Source organism: Oryzias melastigma, linkage group LG2, assembly GCF_002922805.2.
Source record: "Oryzias melastigma strain HK-1 linkage group LG2, ASM292280v2, whole genome shotgun sequence".
In the NCBI taxonomy this organism is placed as follows: Eukaryota; Metazoa; Chordata; class Actinopteri; order Beloniformes; family Adrianichthyidae; genus Oryzias; species Oryzias melastigma.
In genome coordinates this window covers 15,751,814-15,763,301 of record NC_050513.1, presented here as the reverse complement: position 1 = coordinate 15,763,301, position 11,488 = coordinate 15,751,814, and the positions used below count along the sequence as shown (strand labels likewise).

General features: G+C 40.2%; 1 protein-coding gene across 4 annotated transcripts in view; it reads left to right on the top strand.

Annotated features, from left to right (window-relative positions):
- The window catches only part of agap1 (ArfGAP with GTPase domain, ankyrin repeat and PH domain 1), a 141,177-nt gene that overhangs the window by 61,447 nt on the left and 68,242 nt on the right, over positions 1–11,488 (top strand). For all 4 annotated transcript variants that reach the window (XM_024289069.2, XM_024289067.2, XM_024289065.2 and 1 more), the window contains 3 exons: positions 6,367–6,494; positions 7,467–7,622; positions 9,727–9,819. In XM_024289069.2, the coding sequence (XP_024144837.1) occupies positions 6,367–6,494; positions 7,467–7,622; positions 9,727–9,819 (377 nt within the window). The remainder of the gene's footprint in view (positions 1–6,366; positions 6,495–7,466; positions 7,623–9,726; positions 9,820–11,488) is intronic.

Here is an 11,488-nt window from a genome sequence, read left to right as displayed (position 1 = left end):
TCCAACCGCAGCAGCCATTCGGCCGCTCTTAATCACTCCTCAATTAAGACCTAAATGGAGCCGCTCGGCTATTTAGCAGCAAACCGAGCTCCATTGAGGTTTGATCATTAGGCGGGGGAGGGGCGCGCCCCCGACGGTGTTAATAAAAGAATCGGACGTTAACGGAGGCGAACAGGGATGATGGGAGACATAAAATTGACCCCAGTTGTCCTGGCTGACCTGGACACACAACCTCCTTTTGTCTGAAGGAACCAGAAAAGAGCGACTAAATGATGATGCTACCTCTGCCATGCTTCACTATTAAACTGTGGAGTTGAGAAAAACAATTTAAATCATTAATTCAAAGATAGTAGAGTAAGTGGGCGGAGATAAAGCTGAATATTTATTTAAAATTCACACAATCTGAGGCTTTGATGTTGTTTTTTTGTGGTCAGTGACAGCGTGTGTCCTGAAGGGGGCAGTGTAAGAGCAGAGATTTATCTGAGAGCAAACTGATTTATGAGTGTGAGTCCACCGCTTGTGTGTGTGTGTTTGTGCGTCACACTAAATGCTCCCTTATTATCCCCTTAATTATTCCACTGTGTGTTTCAGAGTATTTGTCTTTGTGTTAATCTGTGAGTGTGTGTGTTTGTGTGTGTTTGTCTCATCATTATCTCAGATTAATCCGTTTTCTAATCATCTGGAGTTTAATGTTTTCTGTCGACAACAGCAGCCGGCAGCTCTGTGTGTGTTTGTGTGGGTTTCTTTACTCGACTTGTACGGCTGTTTGTTTGTGTGTGTGTGTGTTTATTTCTGTGGGATGTTAACTATTTGTGAGTGGTGTTTCATTTCTTTTGCTTTCTGTGTTGTTGAGAGTTGTGTGATTTTTTTCAAATTCAACATTTTGTCTCCATCTAGTGTTGTGTGTCTCTTTAAGTTTGTGTTTAGGGCTATTACCAGGCTGTTTCATTGTGTCTCTGTGTGTTTATACCGTAGAAATCTCTTCATTTTAATTATTTGTGTTGTATCAGTGTGTATTTAATCGTCAAAATCTCGTTTAGTCTTGTTTTAATTAATCATTGTGGGGTTGTGTGTGTGCTCTTTTGTATATTTGTTGCTTGTGTTGTCCTGTGTGTATCTTTATCTCCTACATCAGGCAAGTGTAGAGTTGTTAAATTGTCATTGGGTTTTTTGCGTTTTAAGTTGTGTTTTTGTGCACATTAAGTTGTGTTTTGGGGTCTTTGTGTATTTTAAGTTGTGTTTTTGTGCATTTGAAGTTGTGTTTTTGGGTTTTTTTTGTGCCCATTAAGTTGTGTTTTAAGGTTTTTTGTGCATTTTAAGTTGTGTTTTGGGGGTTTTAGTGCGTTTGAAGTTGTGTTTTAGGGGTTTTTGTGCATTTTAATTTGCGTTTGTGTACATTTTATGTTGTGTTTTGGGTTTTTTGTGCATTTAAGTTGTGGTTTTTGGGATTTTGTGTATTTTAAGTTGTGTTTTTTTGGTTTTAGTGCATTTGAAGTTGTGTTTTTGTGCATTTTAAGGTGTGTTTTGGGGTTTTTGTGCCCATTAAGTTGTATTTTAGGGTTTTTGTGCATTATATGTTGTGTTTTAGAGGTTTTTGTGCACTATAAATTGTGTTTTTTTGGGTCTTTGTGCACATTAAGTTGTGTTTTTGGGGTACTTGAATTTCCCTAAGTACTTCCAAAGGGATTAATAAAGTATTTTCTATTTCCATTTCTATCTAGTTTGTGTATTTTAAGTTGTGCTTAATCAATTTCATTATTTATTTATTTTTTTTGTATGTTTTTTTTTTTTTGAATGATGAGAATTATTGCATCACACACCTACCTCATGATGTTGTGTGTCTGTTTGTGTGTCTGTACTGGTGAACCTTTAGTTATCTGAAACGCATGGGTTCCTTTGTTGGTAGATGCTTCATATTTTCCAAATAAAATTTATGGCTTGATGAGCATTAATGGGAATTTTTTTTTAATGAATTGATAATTGTCTTTAATTTTTTTTCTATTGACACCTTTTTTTTAACTCTTCCGCTCTCTTTGGGGTCCAGATGACTCCACCCACATATTGATGTGTGATTCCTTCCATGACAAATGTGGACAAAGGTGGACAGGATTTTATGTCTGATATGGACATTAGTGAAACTCAGAAATCAATGATAAAAAAAAGTTCAGTGCACTGTCTTGTGGGGTCTAGATGACCCCACTTTTAATGTAAACATGCTAAGGAGAGCGGAAGGGTTACGCGTGAAAATGTGGCTAATATTTGACTTAAACTATGCTTCAATCTTATTTTTAGTGTCGATCAATCGTTCCATCAGCTTTACGTTTGAAGGGTTTCTAATGAACTCACAGGTTTAGGTGTAGGTGTGAACGCCTGTGTGTGTGTGTGTCTGTGTGCGTATTGATCTTGCCAACATTCTTTCTTGACCTTCTCCTAAATTTTCAGCCTTGATGAATTGACGTGTGGGCGGGGCTTGAGTGTTGTCAGCTTTATCATGGGCTGGATCGTCACAGCGGCTCACAGAAAGGCTGGTTCTCACTAATACAGAGTGACTGCTGTGTGTGTGTGTGTGTGATAGTCGCACATCACTGAAGTAGAGTATTATAAGAGATGATGTCAATCCAAATTCTTCATAGGATTTTTTTTTAAACCAAATTTTAAAAAGTTTGCTATTACAAAAGGCAGAATATGAATTCAGTGAAAGTATTTGACAATTATTTTCAACATAAAAAGCTGTTGTGAGAATGTTGTCAGTCTTGTTTTTGGGTACGACTTATATGTTGTTAATGTGTTTCTTGTGTCCTCTGTGTGTCCGTGTGTGTTTAACATGTGACTTACTGTAATGAAAAGTGAAGCCTGGTCCAGTTTGGGGTGGGGGAGGGGGGAGTGGATGACAGCGCTGCGCTCCCTTGTCCATCAGCGTGCTAATTTAATTAGCCTAATTACATGGACATGAACCCCACCCCCCCCTCCCCGCGCGGTTCCCGCTCTTCACGGCGCGTGTCAGAGTGCAGACTCTGGACGCTTCGTTAACGCCCGCTAATGAGCTGCACTGACCGCGCCGCGCCTCCGAGTCGCCAACATCCAGTGTGCAAACAGTTGCGCTCCCATGGCAACCATCTGCACTTTATGTTGCAAAAGGGAAGTTTAAAAGTAGAAACTTTTCATCCAGATGTTAATACAGATGTGAGTCTGCCATGTTTGGGTGTTTTTTGACAAGTCTCCCTGAGTGTGTTAGTTCTGTTTAGTATTCAGCTGATAATATACATACACATATCTATCTATATCTATTTATATATATATATATATATATATATATAAAACTATATACACACACATATACATACATATGCACATATATATATACATACAAATACACAGATACATATATACATATACACATATCTATTTATATCTATATATATATATATATATATATATATATATAAATAACTATATACACACACATATACATACATACATATATATATATGTATATATGTATATGTGTATTTGTATGTATATATATATATATATGCATATGTATATATGTATATGTATATAAATACACATATATATATATTTGTGTGTGTATATGTAAATGTGTATATGAATAGATGTATGTATATGTATACATACAGTTTTGGTAGTACAAGGAGCTTGATTTATTTAGCTGTTGCCAGCGTCAATTGCAGCTGTTTTATGCAGATGACGTAGTTCCAGCGGAGTCTGAAAATGGAGAATTGTAGCCTTGTGCTGAAATGCAACACTTATCAGTAGCAAATGGCTTACGCAATCAGCGTAAATCAGCTATCACAGAGAAAGGCGAATTTGCGTTGATATACATCCAGTGCAAAGCCGATATGAAAAGTTGCTTTTCTCCACGTTGGAATCAGCTGATTCACGTTCATCGTGGAAATGGGCGAAGAGTTCCGCTACGTCAAGGAGCGTATGTCACTGGCGACATGTCCTCTCACAGAGAAAATGAGTGCATTGGTAAGAGCTTGGCAATACGATACGTATCATGATATCACGATATGATATATATCGTACTAGAGACAACATATTTCATAACTTTTTTCTGTATGCTAATACTGTACACCCTTAGCATAAACACAATTGTATAAAATATATTTAAATATAAGAGTATTAATCATGTTATAGTTGTTGCCTAAATGTGCTTTAAACAAAAATGTTTCTAAACTATAATCACAAAAAATAAAGTGCTACATCTTTCCAACATGGCTCAAATACACTTTATGTGGTAGCAAAGGGCTACTGGATTAAACGACCAAAAACGCAACGAACAATCTCCAAAACGTCACTCTGCCTATTTCAGTCAAAATGAGTTGTATATGTGTCATTAGCCTCAACCGGGAGGCTAATGAGTTCACGGCACAAGATGGCAGTCGGGGTTTAAGTGGAACAAAAAAAGTAAGACGCTAAACTAAATGTTTGTCCATGTGAATTTGATTCAAAATAGTTTCAGCAGCATTTTAAGTCATACATAATCGTTAAATAAAAACTCATCTAAATGGTGCCAATTCGGTAAAATATCGCGATACTTTGTTGGAATTGTTGGAAATAAATAGCTTTTTATTTTCACAATCATACATATGGAACATTACTGGTTAAAGAATATTTCGTTTTTTTCCTATGTCGAAAAATATTTTGTCAGAAAAATGTCGTCAAATAAAACGAATTTACTTAATTAAATGCAACTTGTATATGAAATACTTAATGTTCTGATCACTAAATAAAATCTATTTTACCATTTTATTTATGTGAAAAATGTATTAATATTCATATAAAGTTTTTTTTTTTGAGTCAAAATAAAAAAAGCAACAGTGAAATATGGTCTCTGGTACTATCTTGAGATTTATGGAGATACGTATCATATCGTGACACTTGCCAAACTTTTGCCTGTACATACCCCTAGTGCCCAGTAATGAGCTTTGTGGAACACCTAAAAAAAAAGGAATTTTGCTTAATTCAAAAATATTTAGTGCTAGGATTGATGCTTTCCTTTCATTTTGTGAAAACAAACACTGAAAGTTGTTTGAGGTCACTTGACGTTATTGTTCCCGTCTGGACACAGGCGACCTCCATTGACCTCTGTTTGAAGCGGGATGAGCGTAACACTGCAGTGTCAGCCTCAACCCCCCCTTCCCTCTTTATGTCTCACTCGGCGGCGCAGCCCCGTCATAAATCTGATCAGAGGGGAGACGTTTCCATTAGAAGGAATGGCAGCAGAACTGAGATTGATGGGTAAAGTTAAATTGCATTAACCATGTAGTTTAAATATTTAGCATGGCCTTATCATAACTGCTCTTAACACTCGGAGTAAAATACAGCCTGCCAGGTTCTGCATTGTACCCATTCTTGTCATGGGAAATCATTGCATCAAAATATGAATTTCAGAGTCTCATCAGCCGATGGAGGTTGGCACAAAACCACTAACGAATCATCGCTGGAGCGGTATCGATCGCTCGCCTTTGCCGTTTATCGCCTGTTTTTGTTCAGAACGGCTCCGCGGTGGCTCCCTTCTTCTCGCTGCCCTTGGCCCGGCCTCGTGTCACCCGGAGGCAAATGTTTACGACCGGCTCCTCGTTAACGAAGTTGGGGGCCTTTAACGAGCCCAATTAAAACAATGGCTTCATCTGGGAGAATATGAAACGGGCCGGTGTTTATTGGAACAGAGATAATGGAGTCACTAAAGCCTTAACTCTCTCCTGACTCCTCAAACATCAAACGCCGAGAAATGTCCGAGGTCTTTCACCATGGAATAAACTGTCTTAACCTTAATTAAGTAATTAAAGTATTTTAGAGCAAATATGATTGTTAAACTAGTTTTTTTTTTAGGAATGAATGTCAAAATCTAACGAAAATGGTTTCTAAATTCTCATTTTCTCCTTTTACTAGCTTAAAAATGAGGTTTAAAAGCACAGTAGTCCTTCATATACATCTACTTCGCTTTACAGTCACTAATCAGAGTAGAGATTGATGGATTAACTCTAATTGTCTGTTAAGATATTGATTGGACACCCCTGTGTCTAATATGAAGGAGAGTAACAAAACCACCATCAGAAATCAGATTTATTCCCACTTTTCCTCAGAACTTGACATGTTTTCACCCAAATGTGAGCATTTGCCTCTCCGGTTCACCCAGAACACTTTACAGCTTTGTCCTCATTGTTGTAAAAATCACTGCAGTGGAGAAAAAGAAGGTTGCAGCTCAATAAAACGGAGACAAGAGGACGGTCTGGGGTTTTTATTTAAATGGACGTTTAATGCCGCCTGCAGCCTGGTGGCGGCGCTGTTGAGTATTGATGAAGAAGTCACTCTTTTTTTTTTCTGTTTGTGTTGCAGTTGCTCAGAAGATCGTGGCCACCAGGAAGAAGCAGCAGCTGTCCATCGGGCCGTGCAAGTCGCTCCCCAACTCGCCGAGCCACTCCTCTGTGTGCACGACTCAGGTGTCAGCAGTGCACGTGAGCCAGGTCAGAGGTCACACGCTAACTATGGGAAAAACAAGTGTTTTTGATGTATTTCAAGATGGAGGCTTTTCTGTTGATTTGATCTCCATAGCAACCATATTAGTTTTTGGTCACCTGGTCGTGACAAACAAATCTATGTAATTTTTAGAAAAATCCGCAAAAGTAAATTTTCGGATTTCCTTAGCAACAGAGGTTTTTTACTAACCACGCCCACATACCTAATATATTTATATTGTATCTTGTATCGTTTGTTCAGCTTGAGCCAACGATTCATTTATTAAATTATCATGAAATTAATGCTAATAACATGTGAGCATAAGGGCTACGCCACTTTTGCACTGTGCTTTGCTAGCGCTGTTAAAAATCTAAAATAAAAAAAAAAACTTTTAAAGCAACAGTTTTTCAAATTAGCTTCTCAAATATGCTGGAGGACTTAGGAAGCGATAGATTGAAATTAGTCAAAGGTACTAAAGTAAATTTTATTATTTATAGGTCAAAGGTTAAGGTTTGGACCTTAAACCCAATTTAAGTTACTTTAAACCAATAAAATTTTTGGTGAACGTGTCATTAGAAGAATTTGACACCACGCTCGGCTTTAAACAAGTGCTGCACTTGAGCTGCTATGCAGAGTGGAGTAAAAAAGTCAAACATGTCAGACACGATAAACACTCTCAAATCAGGCATGAAGGCCTCCAAACTGATACGTTCACAGCTTCAGTGTGTGACAGAAAAGAGCAGTGATGCTATCGTCACTCTCCCATCTTCATCCTTCAGTCCTCCATCGATTCCTCATTAAAGAGCCATCGCTCAGCCTCACCGTCCCCTGGGAGCCGTGTTTATCTTCCCTCTGCATCCTCAGCTCGGGCCCTCTGCTCGTGTGTCGACTCCTCATCGGGGAGCGGTTACCCTCCAACGAACCTTAATCCAGATGTACATCTGAAGGTTTCTCTGCTTTTTTCTTTTCTTTTCTTGCAGACGAGTAACGGCGGCGGCAGTTTAAGCGACTACTCATCGTCGGTGCCGTCCACGCCCAGCACCAGCCAGAAGGAGCTGCGTATCGACGTCCCGCCCGCCACCAACACTCCCACGCCGGTCCGGAAGCAGTCCAAACGCCGCTCCAACCTCTTCACGGTACATTATAAACACTTTAATCCTTATTTATGATTGTCCTTGGTGAACACTTAAACCACACATAGGAATAAGTAAGGTGAAGTAAGTGAGATGCAGGTGCAACGTACGGGTTGTTAGACTGTTACGGTAGGCACGAAAAACTCAATCACAGAAGGGACCAAAATCTAAAACACACCTTAGGTCGCGGGCCGAACAGGGTAAACATTTATTAAACAATCTAAAACTACATTTTTAAAACTTTAAAACCATAAGTTTTTAACATAATTATGAACTAGATATGTAACATTACCTGTAATATTGCTAGTGTGAATGCTGTAAGCTGATAGTTGAAAACGCTGAAGCTGAAAACTGAAAACGCTGAAGCTGAAAACTGAAAACGCTGAAGCAGATAACTGAAAACGCCAAAGCTGATAGCTGAAAACGCTGAAGCTGATAGCTGAAAACGCGGAAGCTGATAGCTGAAAACGCGGAAGCTGATAGCTGAAAACGCTGAAGCTGATAACTGAAAACGCGGAAGCTTATAACTGAAAACGCCAAAGCTGATAGCTGAAAACGCTGAAGCTGATAGCTGAAAACGCAGAAGCTTATAACTGAAAACGCCAAAGGTGATAACTAAAAACGCTGAAGCTGAAAACTGAAAACGCTGAAGCTGAAAACTGAAAACGCTGAAGCTGATAGCTGAAAACGCGGAAGGTGATAGCTGAAAACGCGGAAGCTTATAACTGAAAACGCCAAAGGTGATAACTGAAAACGCTGAAGCTGAAAACTGAAAACGCGGAAGGTGATAGCTGAAAACGCGGAAGGTGATAGCTGAAAACGCGGAAGCTTATAACTGAAAACGCCAAAAGTGATAACTGAAAACGCTGAAGCTGAAAACTGAAAACGCTTAAGCTGATAGCTGAAAATGCGGAAGGTGATAGCTGAAAACGCGGAAGCTTATAACTGAAAACGCCAAAGGTGATAACTGAAAACGCCAAAACTGATAGCTAAAAACGCTGAAGTTGATAACTGAAAATGCTGAAGCTGATAGCTGAAAACGCTGAAGCTGATAGCTGAAAACGCTGAAGTTGATAACTGAAAACGCCAAAGCTGATAACTGAAAACGCCGAAGCTGATAAGTGAAAATGCTGAAGCTGATAGCTGAAAACGCTGAAGTTGATAACTGAAAACGCCGAAGCTGATAAGTGAAAATGCTGAAGCTGATGAATGAAAACGCTGAAGTTGATAACTGAAAACGCCGAAGCTGATGACTTAAAACGCTGAAGCTCATCGCCAGCTAAAATATTGGCTAAATTCTAAATTACCCTAATAAAATAAAAACTTAGGTTAGGCAAAACAGCTAGCATGTAGCTGAAATATTAACTAAACTTCAAAATACCCTAAAAAAGTGAAAAAATCCTAAATTAGCCAAAACACCTAGCGTGTAAATATTAGCCTAACTCCAAAACAGCCTAAAAAAACTTAAAAATAAGCCTAAATTAGCCAAAACAGGTAGCATGTAGCTGAAATATCAGCTAAAATCCAAAATAAGCTGAAAAAATCTCAGTAAATGCCAAAATAGTCCAAAAAGCTAGCATAATGCAAATTTTTAAAACTTTAAAACAGTAACTTTTTAACATAATTATGAATAATAAAAAAAAAATTAATATTATTCCTGAATAAATCAACTTAAACCTTAAATAACTTTCAATATTTTGTTCTCCATAAAAATAGATTTTGTCAAAATAAAATAAAATAAAATGATCTAGAGGGCCGGATAGAATTACCAGGAGGGCCGGATCCGGCCCCCGGGCCTTGACTTTGACTCATGTGTCTCTTAACCTTGACTCCCCTGCCACGGAGCAACCACCAAAGTTTTTTGGACTTCTTTCATTGCCTCATCATATTCTGACTGAGGATGTTTATCTTTGCTTCTGGAAATCTTTAGTTTAACTTCAAGGACCTAAAAAGCAGCTAAATTCAGTTAAACTGAGATAATAAGCTCGGATTCGGTTGCGGTCCACACTCGTCCACATCCTTCAGTGACGACTGACCCTCTCAGGAGGTGCTGGTTCCTGTTTGAGCAGCTGCAGGTGATCACTCGTGTTTCTCTCCGTATCCACAGTCGAGGAAGGCCAACGAGCCGGACAAGGAAAAGAAAGGCCTGGAAGCTCGAGCCGACAGCATCGGCAGCGGGCGAGCCATCCCCATCAAACAGGTGAGAGCGCCGCCGCCGCCGCCTCGCGCTCAGCCTTGATTAGCAGCAAAATCACACACTTGACATCAATTAGAGCGCGGGGCTCTCCCGGGTTCTCTGAACGCATCATTAGGACGAGACGGGCTGCCTGTCCTGCGTCTTCCGCCCCCTTTTCCCTCCTCTAAAGGAAGCAGAGGATGAAGGAGACGGCCGGCTCAGACGACCCCGGTGCGCCGCCGACCGGAGCTCCTCATCTGCTCCTCATCCGTCTCAAACGAGCGCTTTGGACTCAGCTCGGGTCGAGAGGGGTGGGGGTCTCCGACAGGAAATCGGGCAATTAGCGGCGTGTAATTGCGGCCTCTCGAGCCGCCGCCTCAGCCTCGTTTGTGATCCGCTAATGAACAAATCGCGTCTGTGAAGAGGAGGCAGCAGGCGAGGGACAGAGGTGGAGGGGGAGGCGGTGGCGTTTAAGAAAAAGACCCGCTGAGCCCCTGCTGCAGACAGATGTAATTGCTGCTGAATGTGTGAGAAGAATCTGAAGATCCCAGCGGCTTCAAATGCACCATCCTCCTCCTCCTCCTCCTCTTCCTCCTCGGTGGTGCTGTTTGAGTTCAGGCTGCAGAGACTCATTATGTCCTTAATCATTCCACACAAAGCCTGCCAGCTTTCATTTGGAAACACTCGCTGTCTTGTTCGCACTTCTGCTTCCTCATTCATCTTTTCTTCACGTCTTTGTGTGATGAAGAGGAGGCTCCGGCTGCTCCTCCTCGTGTTTAAGCCCACTTCCTATCAAAGATGGGTTCATTTCAGAGCTGCTACAGTGTTTCTAGTGTTGTTTAAAGAGTAACCAAACAGTAAATCTACTTTTTTTTTGTCTGTTGACCTCTGTAAACGGGGCTTTAAAAGTGCTGTCTTTGAGAATTTAAAATAAACGTCCTGAAATCATCCGTGTGCTGCCCCCTGCAGGTTGAAACCAGGTGTTACAGTTGAATTTTGTGATCGGTCAACTGGTGTAAGTCCCACCTCATTTCAGAAGTTTGACGTCATCATGCTCTGGAGCTCCAGTATTAAAGCCCCGCCCACCTTTGATTGTGTAACGGTGGGTTGTTATCGTGTTAGCGTTAGCATGGCTCCTAGCTGTATTGCTGTCAGTTGTCAAAAATCTTCTACAACTTTCCACTAGACCTGGAAGTTGGACAACCGTGGTGGAACTCTTTTACTCTACCAGGCTTGTTTACAATGAATGAATGAATGAAATGGTTTATTTCAAGCAATCAGGTAATAATACATAACATATCACTTAATGAATCACAAGTAGATCACTTGAAAGGGAGTGGAAGGAAGTGAACTTATATAATCCCACCCTGACTCGACCATACCGTTGTCTCTACACGAATTATCAATATCCGGTTCAGGACTTAATATCAAATATTCATAGATTCAGGTTAAAGTGGGGTCATCTGGACCCCATAAGAGAGCACGAGGGTTAGTGTAATCGTCTTTGAATCCAGCAAACTCCATCCTGGATTTGTAATAAGCGTTTCACTCGGGATTGTTAGCTTAATACTTTAGCCTTAATTAGCTATGAAGCTAGCATCATTTTACCACTCAGACAGATCTGGACCATGAGCACCTGCTCCAGGAGACAGTGGAGATGACGCAGAGTGACTACATCACCTCAAGCTAACCT